The sequence below is a fragment of the Rhinatrema bivittatum genome, chromosome 4, assembly GCF_901001135.1.
Source record: "Rhinatrema bivittatum chromosome 4, aRhiBiv1.1, whole genome shotgun sequence".
NCBI classification, from domain to species: Eukaryota; Metazoa; Chordata; class Amphibia; order Gymnophiona; family Rhinatrematidae; genus Rhinatrema; species Rhinatrema bivittatum.
The window spans coordinates 366,981,121-367,008,354 of NC_042618.1; the positions used below are offsets into that span (position 1 = coordinate 366,981,121).

The following is a 27,234-nucleotide window of genomic DNA, read 5'->3' on the forward strand; positions in this document are numbered from 1 at the left end:
TCCTTCCACTGGAATGATGGTCTTTTTGGTCTCTGCTAAGACTGAAGCATCCCCTTAGGAAGCATGAAGAGCTCCAACGCATCCTCAGGTAAGGGGTACATATTTTTGCCATCGCTCTACCCACCTTTGAAGTATTCCACTCCCTGTCTACCAACCTGACAGTCCGATGGAAGGGAAAAGCCTTAGTTGGACCTCAAAGACCTTCCATGACAGGGTTCATCCCCTCATGATTGGACTCTTCCTGAGGCACCTTAATCCCAAGCTCCAGCAATACTTGGGGAATCAGAGGAAACAACTACTCTTTCCTGAAAAGCCAAATCACCTTAGGGTCGTCCCATTCAGCCACAGGAATCTCCTCTGGATCTAAGTGTCCCTTGTCAGCATCATCCCCTGGAGACTCTTCCACGGGACCCTCAGCCTCCTCCAAGTCCTCAGTCTTCGGATGCGCTCACAGCCTGCTGATTTAGAGACCAAGCTTACAGAGAAGCCTTTTAGAACCACCCACCCTGGGAGTCCAGTCTCCTAGCTTTCCCCTGCTGTGGAAGACTCTGGGAGGAGAAGCGCTTTTATGGCACCTTTCTTTGCTAAGAAAGCCTTGTGCACAAGCAGCACAAATTCAGAAGAAAAGGCGCCCTCTGAATCCTCATCTATGAAGTCCCCAGATCCCTCCGATTCCTCCTGGGCACTCCCAGTCTCTGGGACAGCAAGGCACAATGGAGGATAAGAAGCCGACCCCTCCCCCACCTTTCCTGCTCCTCAGCACATTTGCAAGATGGCCACCATTCCTACATTGTAGGAGAACGCTGTTTTACCTTGCCCCCCCAACCAAGTTAATCTCGTGCCTCCCACGGGTGTGCTGGTCATGCCAGAGATGCACTCCCCTCCGGACACATACCTCATGCAGAGTCCCAAAGTTGAGAGTCACAATCGCATATCTCTACAGAAGCAGCGTTTTCCCATGCTCTATCGACGCTGTCATATCGGACCCAGCTGCACATGCTGCTGTCAGCCAAACTTCTTCCCACTAGCGGCTCACTCGTCCTGTGAACCATCAGTCGTTACTTGGCCTCCCACCCCTTCCTTCCTCCAATGACTGACACAGCCAGGAAGTCCTGTCTCTGCAAAGAAGTTCTTGCCTCTTGTCCCCCCCCCCCAGCAGCTAGTGTTAAGATGCCAGCAAGAAAATAAAGAAAACCAGGTACTTCCCTAATGCTGTCTTCACAATGGAGGCAACAGGGAGGAAGATAGAGCCATGTGGGGTAAAGAGGGAGCCAGACCTCAGGCTCTCACTTCCTCCACAGATGTCGGGCTGAGGCACTTCAAGGTTACCAACCCCCTTCTCTACTAGGGGGATGATCCTATAAAGAACCTAACAGCAATTGGAGCAACTTTCCCATTTCCTCTGCTTTCTTTTTTTTTTTTAAACTCAAGTCTGCAGTTTTACACCTCTACCATCTGCTGGATACAGAGAAATACTGAGAGACTGCAGATGGCACGCTAGCTTAAGTAGCACAGTGTTAGCAGCAAAACTTTTCTTCTCTGTCTCCATATGCTGGTAGGGATGAAAAACCCATGCATGGTTAGTTTCAATGGTCCCCTTATTTTAGTATTTGTCCCCTTTTCAGCTCTCTCCTTTTTTTTTTTTTTTAATTTTACATTTATGCAATTTCACAATAATTTCAAGATAAACTTGAGCAGAAAAATTAGAGAGTGTATCACAAACAAAATTATTATGAAACATATTATACAATCAAGAAACAAAACTTCTTAACATACTCTCTCTTACAAGTCCTCAAATGGTTTTTTTTTTTTGGGGGGGGGGGGCGGATTTACTCCACCTAAAGAAATAACAACATTACCTGTAAAGGAAATTTCCAGACTATTAAACAGCGACAGAGCGACCAGGAGTCTCTATACAGGGTACTACAGGAGTCACAGATGTTATCGGAATTTTCCCAATCAAGAATTGAGTCAATTGTGGAGGATCAAAGAAAAGATACGTGTTTTCTAAATATTTAACGACACATTTACATGGAAATTTCAAAAAATATTTCCCCCCAATTAACAAGACCTGTGATCTTAACACAAAAAAGCTTTTCTCCTTTTCTGAGTTTCTCGTGAGACGTCTGGGAAAGCATGAATTCTACATCCCAGGAACTTTCATTCCTATTCCTCAAAACCAATTTTAATAACCATTCCCTGTCAGTCTCTAGTGCCAAAGTCACTATGAGAGTTGCTGGGACGGCCATCTCCGAGTCAGATGTCTCCAAGACTGCAGATATATCAAGCTCTGGTGGCTGTTCATGTATAGGTCTTATTATATCAAAGTCTCCTCCTTGTTCTCTTGGCATTATTCTTGTCTTAGAAAGATAGAATATCTTGGTTATTGGCGGAAGCGCAGCATCTGAGATTTTAAGCACCTCTTTCAGGTAATTCATAAAGACCTCTCTTGGAGATCTTAACGGTATCTGCGAAAAATTTATAAGTCTCAGATTTCTGCCTCTTATCACATTTTCAAGATTTTCAATCTTGGAAGCGATGTTATTCTTACCCTTTATCAGCATTACTTGATTTTGTTGAATCCCATTTAAATCAGTCCTAATAACTGAGACCTGATTTTCCAAGTTCACATATTCATTGGAAAAAGACTCCATTTTAGCTTCTTGCTGTTTAACTTGCAGCGCTACTGGTATTAGTTGTTGAAGTATGGAATGTCTCATATCATTAATGGCCTCCCACAGCGTTTCTAATGAAAAAGTCAATGGTCTTACCATAGGTGGAATTTCTATTATGGGTACACCTCCGTTTGCTCCCGTAGTTTCCCTCGATTCTCCAGCTTCCATTCCGGCTAGCCACGATGTCTCTATTGGGCTTGAGGTTACAACTGCAGCTCCTACCGGTCCCGCCTGGCAAGACCCCTCAACACGTCGGTTGTTGGATACTTGCCCCGGGTACAGAGCTCCTCTTGTAACCGCTGATTCACCGGAGGGGTCCTCTCTACGGAGCTAAATGAAGATGTTGAGCCAGGGAGAGAGGGGAGCTCAACTTCCCCTCCTCCTCTCTCCAGCGGCGGCTGTCCCGTTCCTGTGTCGCTGCGTCGAATGTGAAGGTCCATCGGACCGGTTATGGGCGTCGCCGAGGCCGATGCAGGGTACAGAATCCTCGGTTTTCGCTTCCTCCCCAGTTAGAAAGCAATCAAGTTGCAGGAAAAGAAATTCTAACTCTCAGCGAGAACTCTCATGCCGAACAAACCAGTCTGGCGGCCCTCTTGGTTCCGTTCCCCAGCTCTCTCTCTTCTAAGCTGAAGAGTCCCACTCTATGTAGCTTCTCATCATAGTAGAGTCTTTCTATCTTTTGTCACCCTCCTCTGTACCTTTTCTAGTTCTGCTATGTCTTTTTAGAGATGGGGCAACTAGAATTGCACACAGTATTCAAGGTATGCCCACATCATGGATTGATAGAGAGGTACTATGATATTTTCCATTTTATTCTCCATTCCTTTTCAGATCATTCTTATTACATTTGGTTTGTTTACCTGTACAGCAAACTAAGCTGAGGATTTCAATGTATTGTCCACAAGGACTCCAAAATCCTTTTCATGGGTAGTGACTCTCAAAACAGAGCACAGCACTGTATACCTATATTTGGATTATTTTGTGCTCTTACGCATGTTAAATTTCAACAGTCATTCAGATGCCTGGTTTCCTAGTCTCACAAGGTCTCCTCTGCAGTACCTCAATCTGCTGTCATTTTAACAACTTTGAATAATTTTGTGGCAAATGCAAATTTGATCACCTCATTCCTTTTGCCAGCACATTTATGAATATGTTAATAGCACAGGTACTCCACTAATGACCTTTTTCCATTAGGAGAACTGACCATTTAGCCCTATCCTGTATTTCCCATCTTTTAACAGTTATCAATACATAATAAGACACTCCTCCTATCGCATGACTTTCATTTCCTGAGGAGTCTCTTCTAGGATATTTTGTCAAATACTTTCTGAAAATCCAAATACACTATATCAACCAGTTCACCTATTATCTATATATTTACTTACACCTTCAATAAAATCTAATAGATTTGTAAGGCAAGATTTCCTTTTGCTAAAATTTTGTTGACACTTTCCCTTCATGTCATGTCTATCTATATGATCCAACACGCAAATAGGAGGAATGCTGCTCTCCAATTATTATCCACACACAAAGAAAGAGCAGAAAGAATCCTAGAATCCAAAAAGTCGTAGTGTTGCAAAATAGGAAATTGATTTCCTTGCTTTTATTTTTTCATAAGCAAACAAACAGAGAATTATACATCAGTGATAACTAAGGACTGTAATGTAACGGGCAATAAGCGTCTCTGTTAGTATTGCCCGCTCTCCTCTGACTTTAAATTGGACTTGACTTAAGGTATGTGTCCCGGCACTAATATGTTAGTTTGCCCGTTGCATTACAGTCCTTAGTTATCACTGATAATATAATTATCACTGATGTATAATTCTCTGTTTGTTTTTAGTGGTTGAAATTATACACTGTGTTCAGTCCCTCCAATGCAGCTCTGAGCGAAACACGGTCCGTGTCAAGGGACCTGGTTGAAAACTATAGTATATCGCATTGAGCTTCTGGAGTAGCCACTTATGAAAAAATAAAAGCAAGGAAATCAATTTCCTATTTTGCAACACTACGAATTTTTGGACTCTATGATTCTTTCTGCTCTCTTTCTTTGTGTATGTCTATCTATATGGCCAGGATGGCATTTAAGTTAGGTTCCTAATGCTAAAATTTAGTTCTAAATAGCTAACCTTTTTCCTCCATCTTAACTCTGCACCTGTAGCTCCCACTGTTTGGCACTTAAATTTGGGTGCCTACTGAAATTAGATTCCTAAATTTAGGAATTCAGCCCGAATCAGTTTTTAATAGGGAACGATTAAGATTCCTAACTTCCAAAGTTAGGCACCTAAATCTTTTGAAAATTCATCCTATCTCCTGCTGCTTCAAATATGCATCCAAGAGTGCATGCTCTTTCAGAGAAGGGATTCATTATACCTGCCTGGAAGTCCTATTCCGCATCAGTTAGGAATGCCGTATAAACACTGAAATATAGTGCTTCATTACTCACTTGCAGACAGAAGATCCAGCATAAAAGCTAATGTATTAGAAACAGTAAAAATAATTTTTTCAAATATTTTATACAGCACTTTCTCCTGTTAAAGAGTTTAGAAAATAAAAGATCTCTGGTTTTCAAGTGAGTGAGCTCAAAGCTTCCATTCAGGGTGATATTCTTTTTAGCATGGTCCTTGGAAGAGACATTTGTACATTGGCATTAAAGAGAAGTTAAATAATTTCTCTTATTACTTTTTAACAGGGGGCAACAGGGACACGGAGAAAAAACTGAAATAAGCAAGAAAACATAACCAGGCCTCAGCAGCTCAACATTCTGGAATGCTCTAGGGTCAGCTAGCTTATGCTATTTAACACTGGCAATTTGGGTGATTGCAAATACAACAGAGCTATTAAGGGAACCCCTCTGCTGAAAACCATTCAACAAGAAAAAGGAGACCCTAAACGTATCTTACTATTAGATCCGCGGATGCCCAGTTTATCTTCTGGTTTCCCAGTAGTAATTCCACCAAATGCTTTCTCCACAATGAACGCTGTGATTTTGTCCTTTGTTTGTCCATCTTTATCAACAATATCAGTCCTTGCAAACACTGTAAATATATCTGCCATTCCACCATTTGATATCCAAACCTAGAAGCAAACAATTAGATTTCACAATCCAATAATGCAGTTGGATAGATGAGAGCATGTTTGGTTAATCTAGTATCACCCAATGATCTATGGCTTCCTCCTGAATTATTTTAATTTACCAGTACATAAAAAGTACTGATATGATGTTTCCAGCATTAACAGCAATCATCAATCTCAGCAGCTAGATGCAGAGTATAGTGAAAGAAATGGATGCGTTTCTTCAGGTTTTTGCAAGGGAGGTTATTACCTAACAGACGAATTTTAAAAGCTGTACGTGAGCCAATAGCTGGGAGATATGTGCACAAGTTGGGACGGTGAGCACCATATAGAGTTTAAAAAGCACCCATGTAGGCACATATATACCACTATGCCCACAATTCAAAAGTTCAGAAAAAGGGGTGTGGTCTGGGCAAGGCATGGGCATGCCAGGGGAAGACCAAGAAAATTGCGCATAAATACTTACACGCACAGATGCACGCCAGGATTTTCTGCTGCAATTGATGGCGTGCAAGTACAAAAACAAAGAAATCTAGGTTATTCAGTGGGGTTTGGAAGCTCTATCCCTAAACTGGGTGAACTAGGATCAAATTAGGAAAACTAGGCATGGAGTTGACGTGCATCCCTTATAAAATTCACCCACTTATGTGGTAGATGTGGCATTGGTGCGCACATGTGCGTGTCCATTTAAAATCTACTTTATAACATGCACATATACGCATGTATGTTAGAAAATGGATGCATCTCTGGAATCACACTAGCAAACACATGTATTTATTTATTTGCTGAGTTTTATATACCGTCATTCGGTAGAGCCATCATAACTGTTTACAAAGTATACATTTTTCTTAGCAGTTGTGTAACAGTATAACAATGTGAACATTTTCAGAAATAAACATATCAAGTCCAGAAAGCATTATTAGGTTGGATGAGGAGGGTATGCAGGTTCAGGTTGGAGAGAAGGTATTAAGAGGTTTATAGATGAGAGTTCAATTGAGAGTTGGGATGATCAGACGTCTGAAGGTCAGTGTAGAATTTGCGAAACATTAGTGTTTTTAGGTCGTTTTTGAATGTTTTTAGGTTGTGCTGGGTTCTCAGGACTTTAGGTAGGGTGTTCCAAAGTTTAGGGGAGGCAATGGAAAAGGCTCTCTCTCTTGTTGTTGCCAGATGCGTATCTTTGATGGGGGGGATATTTAGGTAACCTGAGTTATTAGAGCGTAGGTTTTTTGGAGGATTTTGAGGAATTATGTTTAGGGTGTTTCAACCTTGATGATCATTGTTTAGAATTTTGTGAATGATGGTCATTGATTTGTAAGCAATACGTGCTGTAATAGGGAGCCAGTGAAGTGAGGTCAATATGGGCGTTATGTGCTCACTTCTTTTTGTTCCTGTTAGGACTTTGGCAGCTGAGTTCTGCAGTATTTGGAGTGGTTTGAGGATTGAAAAAGGTATTCCAATTAGTAAGGAGTTGCAATAGTCGAAGGTGGAGAAAATAAGTAGTTGTAGGACAGTTCTGAAATTGTAAGGGTTGAGAAATGGTTTCATATGTCTTAGGGTTAGGAGTCTGTGGTATCCTTCTTTAGTTTTATTTGATATGTGGTTCTTGAAAGAAAGTTATTTATCGATGATAACTCCAAGGTTCCTGGTGTGGGTGGTAGGGAGTATAGATATCATTTGTTTGTCTAGTATTGTCAGGGGTGGTGGAGTTGGATTGGGTTTTTTGTCCATGAGTATTATTTCAGTTTTGTCGAAATTGATTATGAGTTTCAGAGAATTTAGGAGATGTTTGATTGAAATAAGTAGATCTGAGGTTTTCTTGTAGGTGTCTTCGATCAAATTTTGTATGGGAAATAGAAGCTGAATGTCATCAGCGTAGAGGAAGTGTGTGATTCCATAATTTATTTTTTTTTAGTAGTTGGCAGATGGGGAGAAGGTATATGTTGAAAAGGGTGGTGGATAAAGCTGATCCTTGAGGGACTCCAGTGTTGAGGTTGATCATTTTTGATGGGTTGTTGTTGATTAATACTTGGTATGTTCAATCAGATAGATAGGAAGAGAACCAATGTAAGGTAGTGCGCCAGTTAAGCCAATTTGGGTTAGTCGTTCCAACAGTATATTGTGGTTTACTGTGTCGAAGGCGGCTGAGAGGTCAAGGAGTATGAGCAAGTATGTTTCCCCTTTGTCAAAGCCTCTTATAATAATGTCATTTAGGGAGATGAGGAGAGATTCTGTATTTAGGTTTTTTCTAAATCCATATTGGGATGGAGGTAGGATGCTGTTTGTCTCAAGATAGTCATCTAGTTGAGTGTGTACGACTTTTTCAATGGTTTTGGCTATGAACGAAAGGTTTGATATGGGGCTGTAGTTGGTAAGGATTTCTGGATCCTTCTGTCCATTAACTGAACAGCAAGGTATGGTCTAGATTCAAAGGAAAAAAAAAATTCCCCCAAAAAAAGGGGACGTGAAAAGATGTTTTCATATGCCAAAAAACCAGTGGTCAGAGACCGGATACTAGAAATCACTGAAACCAGAAAATCACTTCCAGAAAAAAATCTTTAAAAGTGTGAATAAATTGTTTATATTAAATGCAAACACATCCTTCTAAAACTAGGGCAAAAATTTTTATTTTTTTATTTTTGTACAAGTTCACTTATCTTTGAAAATGTCATGAGCAGGGGTAATTCATATTAATCATATACAATAGCAACATAGCACTGAACAAATCAACAAGCAGAGAATGTTTGATTGGCTCTCCTCTAGTCATACGACCTCATTTTTGGAATTATAGGGGATGCGTGGCAGTAATATTTAAATCCTAGCATTCTCTACTTGCTGATTGGTCCCTATATCATCACCTGACCCAGGTGGTGGTCTTTTTAAACCAATGTACTGCTAAATAGCAGCATCTGTTTAAGACCTTTCTTTGTGACCGGCTCGTTGAGCCACATACATTTGTAAGCATGCATTTCTTTCTTTTTTGAATTGAAATTTTATTAAGTGTTGGACTGTATTCATCTATTTGATAATGATATTGGTTTGCATAAAAATTGTATGTGCTTTGGTTTTTTTTATAGAGATTTTTACAGCTGTGCCAGATTTCTGTACTGCCCTGTTCTTTGAGACAGCCTTTGAGGGTGAAACACAACCCATGTTGGAATTTAAATCCTCGGGAGACTCATTGGCAAGAAAATTTGATTAGTGCTACACTGCTATTGTTGTTACAGCTTGGAAATGATTAATATGAATTACCCCTATATACAATCTCGTCAAAGATAAGTGAACTTCCACTCAGAACAGATTCTGTATGAAGCAGAATATAAATCTTTTAAAATACATAATTATACAAAAATTAAATAAAATTCTTTTGCACGTTTTTTCACAGATTTGTTTACAGTTAAGTTAAACTCTTTATCTACACTAAAAAAAAAATTTGTAGAAGTCTTTTTCCAGTTTGCTGTAATTACAACCATCAGCCTCTGACCACTTTTTTTTTTTTTTAAACATATGACCTCACCTTTTCACTTCTTTTTTTTGGGTGATGGATAAATATTATGGGAGTAATTTTCTAAAAGATTTACAGGCTTAAAACTGGGTTTTACGCACGTAAATGCGCTATACTTGAATAAGTGGACTTCTGAAAATTGCTATTGAATTAAATAGGTTTTATGCACATAAGTACATTTTAAGAATGTAAATGGGCTTTTGAACATTGCTACAATATGGAAAAATTTAAACTTAAATCAATCAAGACAAAAGAGGATATTGTTAAAGTTATTTAAATTTGTTTTTATATCCCTCTTTCTAACAAATCAATAAATGGGAACAACACCATCAGTAATAGTGCAAATTGTGATTTAATCCATCGCCTCTCGCCGCGCAATAGGCCGCAGGCAATTTCAGCACTTAGTCAAGCACTAGATGTATAATCATTTGGTGGTGTTCCGTATCTATTCAAAAGTTTATTATTCAATTAATTTAAAAACCATTATTTTATTAATTTTTCTTTTTTTTATTTTTTACCCCAAAATTATGTTTACTAAATCCTAAGATTTCCAAAATTGTATTTAAATACCACTAACACCACATTCACCGTAGGTTTTACTTTAATTTCAAACCTGTCCCTGTGTCGCTATTACTCTAGATTTTATTATATCATTAAATCCTAAGATTTTTTGAATATACTTAGCCCCACTGTAGATTTTTTATTTCAAAAAAGGGACAGTTTTGAAATAAAAAATCTACAGTGGGGCTAAGTATATTCAAAAAAATCTTAGGATTTAATGATATAATAAAATCTAGAGTAATAGCGACACAGGGACAGGTTTGAAATTAAAGTAAAACCTACGGTGAATGTGGTGTTAGTGGTATTTAAATACAATTTTGGAAATCTTAGGATTTAGTAAACAATTTTGGGGTAAAAAATAAAAAAAGAAAAATTAATAAAATAATGGTTTTTAAATTAATTGAAGAATAAACTTTTGAATAGATACGGAACACCACCAAATGATTATACATCTAGTGCTTGACTAAGTACTGAAATTGCCTGCGGCCCATTGCGCGGCGAGAGGCGATGGATTAAATCACAATTTGCACTATTACTGATGGTGTTGTTCCCATTTATTGATTTGTTAGAAAGAGGGATATAAAAACAAATTTAAATAACTTTAACAATATCCTCTTGCCCTAAAATGCCTCCTGTTACTATTTTAACATTGTGGCCTACTTAATAAATAGAAGAGAGAGGGGAAAGAAGAGGAAAAAAAAAAAAAAAAGAAAAAGTGAGGTCAAGAATAACCAGACCATGAACAAGATCTACTGTTCTTTCTTCTTCGATGCTCCACTTACTCGCCTTCTGAGCCCTCTAGTGAGGCGTATTCAAACCCCTGCTCTCTCTTTGTACTACTAGCCGCTGGAAGAGAGGGGCATGAGGGTGAACCATCCAATCACAAAATTATTCCCTTCTACTTTCCCCACTTCTTTCTTCTACAGATAAATCTATATGTTAAGTTTCTCCATAGGAGATTTGCAGGTCAGCCACATGGTCATCATGGCATTCATAGTAACACTGTAATGGCAGAAGAAAATGACCAAATGGTCCATCCAGTCTGCCCAGCAAGTTTCTTATAATAGTAACTGCTGCAAAATGCAGGTTACCCCCATGTTTCTGTTAAGGGTAGCAACTGCCATTCTGTGCAGGTTACCCCCAAGCCTTATGTTAAGGGTAGTAATATTAATTTTTTGCAAAGCATTACAAACTGGATTTGCAATCAAGTGAGAACTCAATTTTTGGCAGGAAAGTCCTGGATGTGTTTGAGTCCTTACCCCACCCGACACAAATACTGCTTGGGCACATCCAACTTGTCTTGACTGGTCTGTAGGATGAAGAGGAAGGTGAAATTTAAACTTTCCTTTCCTCGAGTTCTGACAGACCAGAATCCATCCATTTAAAAAATAAATAAATATATATAGAAAAATATGTATATATAAAATATATATATATTAAAAAATAAATATATATATATATATATATCCACCATTTGGTTGCCACCCATTTCTTCCTTCAGCCTCCAAACACCACAAAACTCTAGTGCCTGGAGCTCCGAAATTCTCCTGGCTGAGTATATTGCTATTCCATGCCATATACCAGGGAGGTAGAGTGCTTCCTTGCCTCACCTTTCTCACCTTCCTTGCAATCACCTCATCCAAATAGCTCTGGTACTTTAACTTTCTCCTTTCAATAGACAGGCTAAAAGTCAATAAGGTTTTGGGGTTTTCATGACCACAAGCCTGTGTCGGAGGAGGCCCTTGGTTCCTGCTAGCTCGAGCGGCCCCTCTCTTTTCAGCCTTATCAGGTTCCCATACCAAGGGTGCCTGGGCCAGTCCGGCGCTACTAAGATAACCCATCCTTCATGTTCCAAAGTGTCCTTGCAATCATTGGCCATGGTGGAAAAACGAACTTGCTCGATGGCCATGGCTGAACCAGTGCATCTATACCCTCTGAGCTCTTCTCCCAAACTCAGCTAAAAAATGTCTTGGCCTTGACAATCTGATGGGTCACCATCAAATCCCAGGAGGAACTATCCTCAAGCTTCCACTGTTCTCGCAAATGTGTCTTCCAAAGCTGTTACTCTCTGGAATCCAAAGTGTGTCAGCTGAGGTAATATTGTCCACTCCAGCTACATAGCTCACCAATAAGACCTCTTAAGTGAGCATCTTCCCAGCTCATCAGGGTCCTCTGTAGCTGCTATGGCACTATCCAACAGCACCCTTTCCAATTTTCCCATCAGCCTGGGGAGGAACTCACAGAGTGCCAATCTGACTGCCCTCATCTCCAAGTAGTTTATTGATCAGGAGGCCTCCAATACTGACTACTTCCCTTGTGCCATCTGCCCTTTACAGTGTGCCCCCCAGCCTACCTGACTGGCATTTTGCATCACTGTTACCCATGCTGGCAGATCTAGTCACCCCATCAACATATTAGTGGCTACCAATTGAACACAGAATTAAATACAAAACCCTATGTATCATTCACAAACTAATTTATGATGAGAAATCAGATTGGTTAAATACAGCATTACGGGTACACACTCCACACAGGAACCTCCGATCAGCAAATAAAGCACTCATAACCATTCCATCAGTTAAAACAGCAAGACTGACCCAAGTGAGAGAAAGAGCCCTATCACTAGCAGGACCCATAATCTGGAACACAATGCCTCCAGAGATCAGGCTACAAAGTGATCTCAAGACATTCAAGAAAAACCTAAAAACATGGCTTTTTAAACAAGCATTTTACAAAGACGAGAGAATAGAGAGAAATTATTCAGGAAAAGACAGAAAGGCACCGACACACAGTACTTAGGACTTTACAGTAGATTAGTATATGAACTCATAAGAACATAAGAAATTGCCATGCTGGGTCAGACCAAGGGTCCATCAAGCCCAGCATCCTGTTTCCAACAGAGGCCAAAACCAGGCCACAAGAACCTGGCAATTACCCATAACACTAAGAAGAACCCATGCTACTGATGCAATTAATAGCAGTGGCTATTCCCTAAGTAAAATTGATTAATAGCCATTAATGGACTTCTCCTCCAAGAACTTATCCAAACCTTTTTTGAACCCAGCTACACTAACTGCACTAACCACATCCTCTGGCAACAAATTCCAGAGGTTTATTGTGCGTTGAGTGAAAAAGAATTTTCTCCGATTAGTCTTAAATGTGCTACTTGCTAACTTCATGGAATGCCCCCTAGTCCTTCTATTATTCAAAAGTGAAAACAACCGAGTCACATCTACTCTACACAATAAGCATAACTATAATACTATGTGTGATAAAACTACCCGTGTACGTACCTTGGTACAATTGGTCTTGAACTACTTCGCTAAATGACTATGTCTAATGATTTATTGTAACCGAACCTTTGACGGCACCTGTTAGAATGTACTATAGTACACTTTCACCTACATTAAATACGTGCCTACATGTAAACCATTGCGATAGTATTTAACTTAGCAACGGTATAGAAAAGTTTTTAAATAAATTTAAATAAATAGTGTTGGAAGAGAGAGGCGTGAGGGTGAACCATCCAATCACAAGATTATTCTCTTCCACTTTCCCCATTTCTTTCTTCTACAGATAAATCTATATGTTAGTTTCTCCACAGGAGATTTGCAGGTCAGCCACATGGTCATCATGGCATTCATAGTTCAACGGCAGGGAGAATGAAGAAAAGTGGATCTATATACAGACAACAACGAACAAGGACTGAATTACATAGTCTGGGTAAACAAATAAGCATGGGTGTAGCTTGCTTATTGTGGCGGTTACTACCCCTAACTAATTAAGCTAGATATTTCACTTAGATGCAGTTCCAACACTGCTCTCTACATTAATGGTGAGGGTGGAAGGGAAACAGAACCAAAAGGTTACTAAGGGCCAAGAGTAACAGATAAGTATGAGAAAAAAAAAAAGTGTGAAACTTGCTGGGCAGACTGGATGGGCCGTTTGGTCTTCTTCTGCCGTCATTTCTATGTTTCTATGTAGTGTTGTTCATCCACCATTGGAAGCTGTCCTTGACCACTTCCAGCAGTCACAGCCTTTGTCGTAGCTCTGCACTGAGGGGATCATTTCATTAACAGGGCACTCTGTAAAGAGTGCATGTGTGCCTCACCCAGGGAACCAGATCTATGGCAGCAGACACTTATAGGCCCTCACCCTGGGCTTCTTGCGCGATGATAATTTTCTCACTTGTGCTTGAAGTTTCTCTCCTGGGTCAAAAGATTTTCCCTGGTTTCATACCACAGATGTACCAGGGACCGGGAAGACTCCGGGCGCTCAGGTCACGGAGTGCGACGTCCGAGGTCACGGCGTGCGCTCATTACCTTTTAGAGAATAGGAATCCTGGGAGCCATGGGGAGCGCCCGATCCGCCCCGGGCTGCTGAAGCCGCTCTCGCCGCCGGCTGTCCCCGGGAGGAGGGGAGAGAGGACTGGGGCTGCTCCGGAGTGGTCAGCGCGGGAGATCGGCACCCATGGACGCGGCTAGGGCATGTGAGCGGGGGCTGGGGGAAAGTTTGCCCGATTCACTTTGGTCTTGTCCCGGGGAGTGAGGGGGTCAGGCAGCCCTTTCTCCTGTATCCACTTCCTGGTACCTGTCATTTCAAATGTCATTTGAAATGACAGGTACCAGCGCACCCAGGATACTGTATAGGCGCTGTATAGCGCCTATACAGTAAAATGGATTGCGCTTCATGGACGCTTCTTGGACGTGGCTTGCATTTGCATGCCATTTAAATACTGTATCGAGCGGTATGTCATCCGAACTGTGTGTGCGGCAAACGTGGGTGCGCCCGGCACTGCCGCACTCTTTCTACTGCGTCCTTACTGTATCGGCCTGTAAATAATCTAATCACCACATCCTTATCCTCTTCTATGTCCCTTGCTCCCCTGAGCCTTGAGAACCTCTCTGGTCTTCAGTACTTAGGCTCAGGTGATGAGTTACAAGGGAGAGTCTCAGCAAAACCTCTGTGGAGGACACACCCTGTTTTCCCAACCGAAGCCTTTTTACTCCAACCGCCATTTCTCGGGTAACCTGGCTTTTTTAGTCACTCCCTTTCATTTCTCTAATGCATCACAAGAATAAACTCTGTTGAGAACTATCTCACTGCCAACTTCTGCTTCCTTAGGACACAGTGCTGACCAATTCAGGCCATCCTCTTGCCCTGAGCTGGCAATGCCCTCGCTGTTAGAACTCCCTTGTGCCACAGTGCCTTGGTTGTCCTGCTGTGTGGGTTTCTCTAGTGCTTACACTGCTGACCTGCCCTTCTCCTTCAAGCATCCCTTTCCATACCTGCTTTACCATTGGAGGGTCTGGCACGCCACATTTCACACAGAAAGTGCCCACAATGGTGCTCTCTTTGCAACTGCTGCATTGGAGGCATTTTATGCCTATATCTGACATGGCTTTCGCAGCAGGGGGTGAAGCCTGTCCCCACTCTTCCTCGGTATCTCCCCTCATTCCTCCTTATCAAGATTTTAACTTAGGACTATGCAGGAACTGAAGACGCCCCCCACCAGGCCCAAATGGGAACTGGATTTTTAAAAAAGAAGAACAGCTTTGCCAAAGTCCCTATCATTCACTAATGCTTTCCTTTTTTTTTTAATCCCCTGCTATCCCAGACTAGCCACAACCAGCCGGAGGCAGAGGACCACTGATGTCACATCCTGCTATCCCAAAATACATGGAGAAGATGATGTTTGAAAAAGGAAGGAATTCTCTGCCTCCACTTGCTGGTGAAGAGTTAATCCCACTTGTCTGGACTGGTCTGCAGGACAAAAAGAAAATGCTTTTAAGCACATAAATCCTTTTGAAAATTACCTATTTAATTTCTGCAATATTGGATGTGCACTGATTTGACTATTTAGTGTACCCACTCTATTTTGTTGTTATTCTAGATTCAAACCTTTTATTTGAGCACAAGAATCTCTCAGTTCACATCAAGAAATAAGATATGCTGACTGCCTGGAGCCACGCAGAGAAAACATATCATAATATGTAAGAATCATAGCTGGAAGTTCAAAAGATGTCGATCCCTTTGAAAAGAAAACATTTTACTGTGATTTCTCTTTGTATGTATTCATATTAATTTGTACTGTTTCATTTGATGTTTATTTTTTATATAATAATTCTTCCTGATACAGGCATTTGTTTGTCATGTCGGACTAGTATACATATATTTAAGCATTTTTTGATTTTTACCTTATTTTAAATGTGTATGTTTCATGATTTATATCACACTTTTGTTTTATAAGGGAATTCTTATGCATCAAATATTTTAAAATGTATCAACATATTTGTTGCCAACCACAAACATTTTCTCTTATTAATATGGTCCTCATTAACTGCCACTTCTGATACTCTGCTGCCTCCATAGTGAGAAGCCACACAGCCCTGTGTTTAATGTGCGAGTTGTGTGATGTAGCTTGTGGAAAACGGCAAAAATGTGGTGTTACTGCCAATGCTTCTCTGCTCACAAAGGAACAGAAGGGAAAGGAGGATAATGTACTCAGAGGAGAACAGTGGAGAGGACACCGTGGTTAGGATTTTACAATGCTCCCTCAAAGCGGCACACAAACCTATGATCTGAGTCAGATGCTCACTTACCATATGGTGCTGCAGCAGCAATCCTGCTATTTGAATCAGGCAAGGCCCAGTCATATCATGGGACCTGACATCACACTATCAGGCCGATACAGTACAGTGCACTCCAGCGGAACGCACTGTTAACCCGCGATTGGACGCGCGTTTTCGACAGGCTAGCTTTACCTCTTATTCAGAAGGGGTAATAGCGTGTCGAAAACGCGCGTCCAACCCCCCTGAACCTAATAGCAAATGCATGTTGATGGCCCTATTAGGTATTCCCGCGCGATTCAGAAAGCAAAATGTGCAGCCAAGTCGCACATTTTACTTTCAGAAATTAGCGCCTACCCAAAGGTAGGCGTTAATTTCTCCGGGCACCGGGAAAGTGCACAGAAAAGCAGTAAAAACTGCTTTTCTGTGCATCCTCCGGCTTAATGTCATGGCGATATTAAGTTGAGGTCCCGAAAGTTAAAAAAAGTTAAAAAAAATAAATAAATAAATAAATAATAATTTGAAATCGGCCCGCGGGTTGAAAACCGGATGCTCAATTTTGCCGGCGTCCGGTTTCCGAACCCGTGGCTGTCAGCGGGTTTGAGAACTGGCACCGGCAAAATTGAGCGTCGGCTGTCAAACCCGCTGACAGCCGTCGCTTCTGTCCAAAAAGAGGCGCTAGGGACGCACTAGTGTCCCTAGCGCCTCTTTTTGCCGCGGGCCCTCATTTAAATACAGAATTGCGCGCACAGGAGACCGACTTTCACTGTATCGGCCCGACACTAGGGTATGCTGTCATAGAATCTGAATATGGCATTCCTAGGGATTCTGGGGGGAAATACACAAAATTCTTTAACTTAAAATAGAGCTCTGAGTTGATGTAAGGCTGGGTTACTCTCTAAATCCCAACTTTCTAATTATTATACAGGTGTGCAGCGAGTACAGTTCTCTCTAAATCTCAGTCTTATGCACAGATACCTTGGAACCATTCAATAAGAAGTGCTTTCCATCTGCAGTTGCAGTGGCTCTTAACTGGATGGATGCAGCATCACTTCCACTTGAAAAGAAAAAAAAAAAGAAAATCATTTAAAATAAAACATGTTAAGGATATGCAAATGACCACAAGTACATTCAGCCTCAGGAAACTCTCACTAAAGTCAAAGGATGAATGCTTATTAAAGTGACTCCCTTAAAAAGTATTCACTGGGATACCACAATCCGGCATCGCTTGCATTTCAGCAACATATGTGGCACACGCTCCCGGATATTTATATTGGTATTTTAAGTAACAAGACCCCAAATCAAGTGTTGCAACTTATGACACGGCATAGGTGCCATGGATGCAAAGGCTGTGAGCCTGTAGCAATCACACAGCAATGCCTAATAAATGCAATAACATAGATACATTTTAATCCTTCAACTAAGACATCCTTGTTAAAATCTGTCACCAACATATTTTAAATGATATTTCGGTACTCTCTGTATCACCAGTGTATGTGTCACTACTAGTATTTTTAAACTTTCCAGCTGAGACATTAGAGTAGATGCACTAAAAGATGTAATATTTCATGCCAAGTGAAAAAGAGCATATTAAGCTCTAATAGAATATACTAGTTTTAGAAGGCCACATCCTCCCTGCTAAGAGACTGGATCATAAACATAAAATGAGGCAAGCAGTTAGTTCAGAGGGGAGAAAGCTTCTCAGTGAAAGCTTTAGGAGGATATGAAGCTTATTTACAAGCGTTTGCAGAGAAAACAGAAGCTAACATTGGTACGAAGGCAGCAACTTGTATTATTCATTTTAATCACAGCAGACATAAGATAACACTGCCATGATTGAAATAAATGGCACATACCCCAACCCTGCCCACACACCAACAACGCAGGTTCAGTTATACTATAATAGGTCAGAGGTACCATTTCTGCAGTTTTCCAAAGGAAGCTGTACCCTATGAGCCGAGCAATTTTCAGTACATTGCCATGTGGCTTTATTTACATTTAGAAATAAGATCAGAGTAATTTGACTGAAGGGCAAATAAAAGTTTTAGGACATGTTTGGCTCAAAAAAGGAAGTTAAAATATGATGCTTTTACCTAAAGAGGTTCTTTTTCTTTTATCTATCACCAGTCAATGTCACATTAGCATAAAATACTCCCAGAACTGTAGTGATAAAATCTATAAAGGCAGATAATCACCATGCTGCAAAAGCTGGCATATCCACCTGCATGTGTTGAAGAGGCCTTAATTTTGAGATAGATGCCTCAATATCCCAGAGAGCTACTGAAATCAGGAAATAGACTTACAAGTACAAAATCCATTTTATGGAAAGGAGTGCTTTTCTCAACAGCACTGTATGAAATGAGACCCAAGACTATAAAGCACACACCATCCAAGGAAAAACCAGTTTTTTTTTTCCCTGGCATCAATCCAAACACCTGCAGAGCCCACGACAGAATCCTAGGATCCCATTTCTCAATAGAATCTGCTGGGGAAAAGGAGGCAGCAGCTAGGTGCATGGAATCCAGAAGCAAGCCCAAAACATTAAAAAAATAACTTGCAATTCAATCTTCATTGCTCTTCTTGAAGCTGCATTAACCCCCACCCAAACAATGCTAGGGCATGGTAGATTACTCAAGTCCACTAGCATTGCTGTTACATTCACCTCATTTTCAAGGAAATAAAACACTGTGAATCCCATATTTCCAGGTATTTTATGGTTCGAGGATGACCTAGTGTAAGTATGTTCTAATAAAACAGAAACAAAGTGCCAGGGTTGGGTTTGTACACATATAAAGGAGGATACCTCCCTGGTTCCGTAAGGCAGAAGGCTGCTACATGCTCCCCAGATGAAAGTTTTGGAAGGTACTTGGCTTTTTGCTCATCAGTGCCTGCAATCAGGATACCCTAGAATACAAAACGTCAGAGAAGTTATTAAAGAGATCTCGGTGCTTTCTATATTTCACAATCACTTGAAGGATCCCATCAGGATCATACAGAATTTATAGCTGAAGTCTTTCAAACAGGCAATTTCTAAGGTTGTAATAAAAAAAAAAATATATATATATATAACCACTAGGGCTCTCGATTTGTTAGAACAATAGAAAAGAGAATAAATAAAAGATGTAGATGTATTGATGCTAGCTTTGAAGCCACCTGTAGTTCATTTACAAATTACTGAAAAGACCACTGCATGTGAAACAGGCAGCTTCTTTACCACATACTAGAGGCAATTCTACCCTGCAGACAGTCACACTCGCAGCCCTTCTGGAAATCTGTAAACAAACTTAACAGGTGGAAATGAAGTCAGCAGTGACAATTTAAAAACAAACAAAAAAAAAACCAAAACCAGAACCCGATCTCCCCCCACCCTTTTTTTTTTTTTTTATTAAATCCATATCTAGATGTCTTTCTCAAGACCATCTACTGTTTATTTTCTCCATACAGGAACTATGAAAAAAAACCAGAGAAAATACTTTAATACAACACACACCAAGATTTAGCAAACTTCATCTCCTTGGGAAGTTGGAGAATAAATCCCCTTACAGAGAAAACTAATTGCATATACCAGAAGCCACCGACGCGATGTTCGAAAAAGGCAACTATTACTGTTGCTACAAGTCTGCCATCCAGCTTTAGAATTTAGTTTAGTTTATTAATCTTGCAATTCTGCCTTTCAGCCATCAATCAAGGTGGTTTACTTGCAGTTTCTTCTTATAATACAACAAGTAGTCAATTTTCCAAGTACTGCCCTGTATTTCCAGGAGTGCACGCTGACAAGTTCTTTATACATCTAAATGGAAATGCACTGTGCTGTGGCCCATTCAAACTGCATCCTACAAACTCTACAGTAGTACCTTAAGCCCAATTGCTTGATGTGCTGCCAGAGTAACCGCAATAGATCCATCTAGGGAAATAATTTCTCCCAGACGTGCATACATAGTATTCGACAGTCCAAGACCTCCTGTTAAAAAAAACAAAAGAGCATTTTGTTACTTCATCCAAGTCCTGTAAATTTTATATAAGACTCTTCCCACACAGATTCCATTTTAGATAACATTTCATGACTTGGAAAATATCCATAAGTTATTTCACTTGTTTATTTTTGCATACAAAAAGCACTGGTGCAATGATACTCTGAGAAAAGTGCCTGCAACATAGAAAGCAATTTAAAATTGGATCTTCTCTTCCACAATTCAAAGATCTTCAGGAAAGCAACAGCAATCATGCAATAAAATATTTCCCACACAGCTATTCTCAAGTACAAACTCTGGTGGGCTTATTAGAGTTGGCAAAACCCAAATGCTGCTGGAGTTAGAGCCTGGTGCCTTGAGCAATCATGATGCTTCCTCCAGCTCAGATGCTTCATCATATTAAACATGTTTTAGCTGAGTGTCCTTTCTTAACCAGCGATAACTGGCAGCCTATTGAAATACTGCTTGTGTTTTACTTCCTGTTCCTCTTGTGCGCATTAGCTGCTACTTTACGGGCTACTTTTCAAACTGCCCATAAATGTGCAAAGTTTTTATTAGTGGACTTTGCACCAATTTTCAAAAGGGCTCCACATTCAATTTTACCCACACATAAGGTGGGCAATTTTCAAAGACTCCATTTGTGTCTTAAGGAACTGCTATGAAAATTGCCCTCTGAATAAAGTTTTGCTAATGTGAGACAACATGTGTCATCAATTCCATCCTAAAGAACATAAGATTTGCCATTCTGAGTCAGATCGAAAGATCCATCAAGCCCAGTATCCCATTTCCAAAAGTAGCCAATCCAGGATACAAGTACCCGACATGATCCCAAAAGGTCGATAGACTCCAAGCTGTCCAGTCTACCTATGACGAGTTAGCCAGATAAAGAGCCTGGGACACCTGCCCCTCAGTTTAACGCTGCCCATCTGTTCCTTTTCTTAAAATCTGGAATAATATTCTGAAGCACTCAATCTCGGACACAAAATTGTCCAACAACAAATAGTCCCCTGCATACAGCTGCTTTTTTTCTTGTTTCAGTCATAAAGTTAAAAAATATGAAGCAATTTGCAAAGCACCACAGCCTGCTTCCGGGCTCTCTGCATGGCCACCAGGACATAACATTGTATGGAACATATTATCGCAATCGCACATGGGTAGATAAATGCCTTGTAGTGCAAATGAGCTATTTTGCATCTGGTTTTGTGTATTGGTTGAAATTTCTGTCTGGTTTAGTTCTTCGACCTGAGATGAGAATTTAGTCTGGTTCTAAGGCCTTCAATGTGTTTTGGGGTAATGGCCTACCCCCTGCTGAGCCATCTTTCCTTTGAACAAACAGCGTTCACTATGTAGGTCAGTTTCTGTAAGCATGTCTCTATAATAAATTTGACAGGATCAATTGAGTGTCATTCATATTAGATGCTGATTAGGGCATTTTATGCTTTTCTATATTTTTCTGCACATTTTTTGGCCTGGCCTTTGAGCTTCCAGCAATATTCTCCTAATCTCAATTAATTATTTTATTTTCCTCTATGTTCTATCCTTTTATTATGCAATTACTTTGTATATTATTTTCTTTTAACTTTACAAACTGTATTTCTCTTTTATTCTTATTATATGTGAACTGATATGACTACTGATGAATGTCGGTATACAAAAAAGTAATAAATAAAATAAAATAAATGAATAAATTAGAACTGGCCTCTATTGGGTTATGGCACCATGCCCTCTTCATTTACAACCACCTGGGAAGAGAGGAGAGGATGTCACCTATTTTGTAACCCCTCCCATTACAGTGACAGGCATTGGCTAGGGGATCAAGACCATGACTTCCTCTGAAATGCAGTAATTTGGACCCAAAGTCTAGGTGTTGAGCTTCCCTCCTCCTGGGCTATGACCACTGCCTCTGCAGCAACCCCAATACCAGCTGGCCCAGGGAGCAGCATCCCAGCCTGGGAATCAAATCCACTTCTTCATTATGGCCATGCACCATACACTGCAGCTGAGCCACAGGACTGGTCCTATTTCTGCACTTTATTTAATTCTAGTGTATCATAAAATTGACAATACAGAACAATTTGCTCAATTGCACCATCCAGATTTCTGAGATAACCCAGTCTCTAAAACCATTCATATCTTTTAACAAATTTCAACTGAAACACACTATACCAAGAAGTTAAGAAAATGGGCTTTGACTTAACTCTCAGAAAATGCAGTTATAAGTGAAAATTAACATTTTATCTAAAATCTCTCACATATAATCTTCCTAGCCCGGTGAAGACAGTCTGCCTAGGCCCCTTGCCTCTGATGTCTTTTACATGTTTGTGTTTAAATTTTTCATTTATTTTCATAGCCTGCTGTCACTCATTTGCCTCTCCTCAGATCTTCTTGTCTTTTTGTAACTGATCCTGCTCCATGCTAGTAACCTTCAAACATCCTTGCCTCTAATCATATGCGACTTGTCCTGCTTGCATGCTCTGCTTCAATTAGTTCTATTCAGTCGCAATCTACATCAATTTTGTTTTTAAATTCAAAACACACAGACAAAACGAACTTCAGTTCTCTGTTTATCCACTAGAATTGGGCGATTCTGGCCTGAGTTGCAGCAGCATAGAGATTGCGCTTCAGGCAACATGCAGTTTTAATAACTTTCTGTTTTATTTACCAATTATAATGGAATCAAAGTGGCTGCACGATCTGTAGAAACGAAGTGAATTTATGGAGAAATATCCATTTATTTATGGTATATTTTAACATGTGCCTTTTCACTGGTAGCTCAAGGCGAGTTACCCACTGTAGCTGAATGTATTTTCCTTGTCCCCAGAGGGCCTGTACCTGAGACAACAGAGTGAAAACTTGCCCAAGGTCATAAGGAGCATCAATAGGATTTGAACTCTGGCTTCCCTGGCTCTCTGCCTGCTGCTCTAACCAATGCTGGGAAAGTAGATTAGAAGAGGTAAAAAAAAAACAAAAACAAATTGACAGATTCCAAAAATGGCTACAGGTGACTTGGAAGGAAATGTGTGACAAGCTGCTGAAATTATAAGAGAAGTCTCTAAATTTTTTTAATTTAATAAAAGAAAAGTTTGACAAACTCCAGTCTACGACAAACTATACATCAGAATTTTGCAGAACATGTGTCTCAAATCTATGAGGCAGAGCAAAAAATGATCAGAAATAAGGATAAAATAATGGTGGTCAAAAATAAACTATTGTATTAGTTCTCACTTTCTGACAGTACAGGAAACACTGACACCTTGTGGCTATGCTAGAACTATAGTTAATATAGAAGATCCTTAGGCAGGGTTGTTTTTTGTTTTTTTTGTCTGTCTTGGGCACACATGTACGCTTGGGCTGCAGAGCACACACGTAGAATCAGGCTGTAGGTTTGGGACACATCAGGTTGTGGGATCGTGGCACCAGAATGGGTCACATTGGAGGCAGGACTAGCAGTAATTTATAGCAAAAAATTAGTAATCCCAAAGCAAGCTGCACCAGTGTCTGCACCAGGAGAGACAGGTGGCATCGAATATGCTGGCAGTGGTGGCAAGGGTGTTATGGTGGCAGCAGTTGTAGTGGTGGTAAGGGCCACAGTATTAATTAAATTAAAAAAATTTAAAGGTCCATATTCAGCTGCTGGCTGGTTAGAAAAGCTAGCCAGATAAACTTAGCTGGCTAACTCTGCAGGGATATTCAGCAGTGCAGGCTTGCTGCTGAATATTCCCAGCTATCTTAAAATGATTAGGATAGTTTTGCTTGGCCAACTTTAGGACAGCTTTGGCTGTGCTAACGTTTTCTCGCTATGTTAGCATTTTTCTGGCTAGCTTAGCCAGATATCTAACTTCACCCCAGAAGGTGAAGTTAGCTAACTGGCTAAGCTAGACCCTGGATTAGTCTAATAACCTCAATTTTTGATTGCATATTCAGTCTATCCAGTTGTTCTTCCTCGAAATTTGGCCAGCCAAATTATTTAAAAAAACAAAACAAAAAAAAACAAAACATCACTTTTTTCAATCCTTTTCCTTTCTTTCCATATAAAGCTTTAAAATAGTCCAAAAATCTCTCTGTTATATCTTCGGTAGCATTCAACCATTCTAAAATTATCCTTAAGGCCCGTAATATTTTACCATATTTACATAATTTATATTTAAAATATCCTAAGGATTTCGTTGCCCTTTGAAAAAGTGATTTAACAGTTCCATGCTTCACCAAATTATCTGGTTTTGTTCATCCGATAAATGTAGTTTGTTTATCTTGAGCTTCTTTTACAATATTCATTAATTTTAAGATTTTAGCATTTTGTATTCTGTTTTGATTGGCAACAAACACGATATTACCGTGCATCCCTGCCCACAACAGTGGAGGAGGAGGATCTGGGGTTATTATAATCTATGAATTCAGTCCATTTCCCCTGCAGGTAATCGCCAATGTCTCAGGCTCATTCTCCATCCAAAGGCCCTTTTTGCACCGGGTCTCCTAGCTCCAACTCCATAGTAACAGGTTCGTGATCAGAAATGAAGATAGTACCAATGAGGGCGGATTGAACCATTGGGCATAGGGACTCCTATATCAACAAATAATCAATTCTTGAGTCACACTTATATGGATTGGAATAAAAAGTATAATATGTTTCTCTAGGATGAAGCATTCGCCAGAATCAATCAATCCCGGCTCTTTACAGGCAAAATTTACACCCATTGTAACATCACCCACTTTAAGTTCTTTAGCTGGTTTACAATCCACCCTATGGTCTGCAACAATATTAAAGTCACCCCCCGCCATCACCATGATAATCTGGAAAGTGCAATAATCTGAAAACTATTTGGTGAAAAAGTATTGTGACTAGAAGTTTGGCACATACAAATTACACAGCCACAATGCACCAATTAAGATAATAAAACTTTCCTCTTCGTCTTGTAACTATTTCTCTATTTTAAAGGGAATTTGTTTAAGAATTAAATTAGCCACATTCTTTGTCCAAGAGAAGAGAATAAAAATAGTGACCAATTCACTCATATTGCCTTAGCATGCTCCTCATCAGATAAGTGCATTTCCTGTAACATTATAATGTGTGATTTTAATCATTTGAACATGCTCAACAACCTTTTGTGTTTTATTGTGTAGTGAATACTGTCTACATTTAGTGTAGTGATATTTATCCTAACCATTTGGCATAGTGAACAGATTAGGAACTCATTGCAATCTAAAAAAAGAGATCACAATCTCTTTCATAAGTACCCAAATGTTCCCCATCCTAAACGTCCAGGCTTCTCAGTCTTGCCCCAACTGAGACATAGCTACAAAGGTCTTACCCCTGTAATAATTAACTAAAGATTCCCAATTTATCATGTCTGCATCAGATGTTTGCACATTCACACCCATACATTCACACATATATTCAAGCACTCGTAAAACCCTACTCTCAATGTTGCAAGGCCCACAATCCCCAGTAGCCACACCTTCTCCACTTGGAAGTGCCCAAATGGACTCCACTCTCATCAAAAGTTTTAATTCCATTATTTAGTTTAGGTCATGTAGTCAGTCCCTCACTAGGATGAGGTCTCTGCAAAAATCAGGAGCCACAGAAAAATCCAACACAGTATAACCAACCCTTGTAATAAACACTGGAATCAAGAAAAAAAAACCCAGGAATATGAAGAAAAAGAAAAACCACCACAAATTATTTTCTCTCTGTATTGGGCACAGTGGTCATGTGGAATATGCTCACCTCATGCACTTAGGGGCCAATGCAAAACAGTGCGCTCAGCCGAGCGACCACAACCCCTTATGTTATAAGGGGATTAACGCATCCAAAATGTGCGTCCAAACCCCCCCCCCCCCCCCACACACACACACTCATTAATAGCGCTCATTACATGCAAATGCATGTTGATGAGGCTATTAGCTACTCTCCCCAGATGCAAAAAAAATAAAATGTGCGCCCAACCCGTACATTTTACTCTCAGAAATTAAAGCGTTAATTTCTGAGCAGCCCAAAAAAGTGTACAGAAAAGCAGAAAATATTGCTTTTCTGTACATCCTCTGACTTACTATCATGGTGATATTAAGATACAAAAGATTAAAAAAAAAATGTACCAGCTTTCAGGTTAGGAAAGGAACGCTCAATTAACGAGCGTCCATATTCCTAACCCGCTGACAGCCACCTTCCCTGGGCACCTGCTGCCAAGGAAGTGCTAGGGGCACACATTTGTCCCTAGCACCTCCTTGGCAGTGTGACTCCCCTCATCTAAATATTCAACCTTGAGCCCAGGAGAGGTGCTGGGCACGATTTAGGAAGGCGGGCACGCAACACTGAGTGCCAGTTTTTCGCGCTGATTTTATTGCATTGGCCCCTTACTTTGTAACATCTTCTTGCAAGCTGCATTTCAACTGTAAAAGTCACATGCAGCCCAATCAGAATCCTTTGATCAACACTGAGAAACCAGTTGCAAGCGGCACAGCATGCTCATGAAAAGGATGATGAACACGGACCCCTTGCTCCATGGTCCACCAATAAGCACATCGGTGCCGGCTCAGATTTAAAAAAAAAAAAAAAACCCCAAAAAACAAAAACAAAAAAACCCTTTATATATAATCTCAAAGTAGAATGGGAACAAATACACATGGGTTAAGGCGAAGCTTACAAGGCAATGCTCTCCGCAGCTGTTCAACCTACAAGTGCCAGTAATACGCTTACCGGTAAATCTTTTTTTTGAAAAACCATCAGTTGGTAGCTCCATTGAGAAATGTGTTTGTAGAAAGTCAAAAATAGAATTTGTAACCACCACCCACCAAAAACTACATATAGCTTAATGAGGGCTTTATAACTGGACAGACTATCATTTCTCACTATCATTGTTTTCCAAATTAGCCAGAAATGTAGTCGT

General features: G+C 40.2%; 1 protein-coding gene across 1 annotated transcript in view; it reads right to left on the reverse strand.

The window, feature by feature from the left end:
* Positions 1-27,234, reverse strand: part of ACAD9 (acyl-CoA dehydrogenase family member 9) — a 149,559-nt gene that overhangs the window by 99,748 nt on the left and 22,577 nt on the right. The window contains exons 4-7 of the mRNA XM_029600815.1: positions 20,234-20,340; positions 19,183-19,283; positions 17,358-17,436; positions 5,576-5,750 (exon numbers count right to left, since the gene is read on the reverse strand). Of these exons, the coding sequence (XP_029456675.1) occupies positions 5,576-5,750; positions 17,358-17,436; positions 19,183-19,283; positions 20,234-20,340 (462 nt within the window). The remainder of the gene's footprint in view (positions 1-5,575; positions 5,751-17,357; positions 17,437-19,182; positions 19,284-20,233; positions 20,341-27,234) is intronic.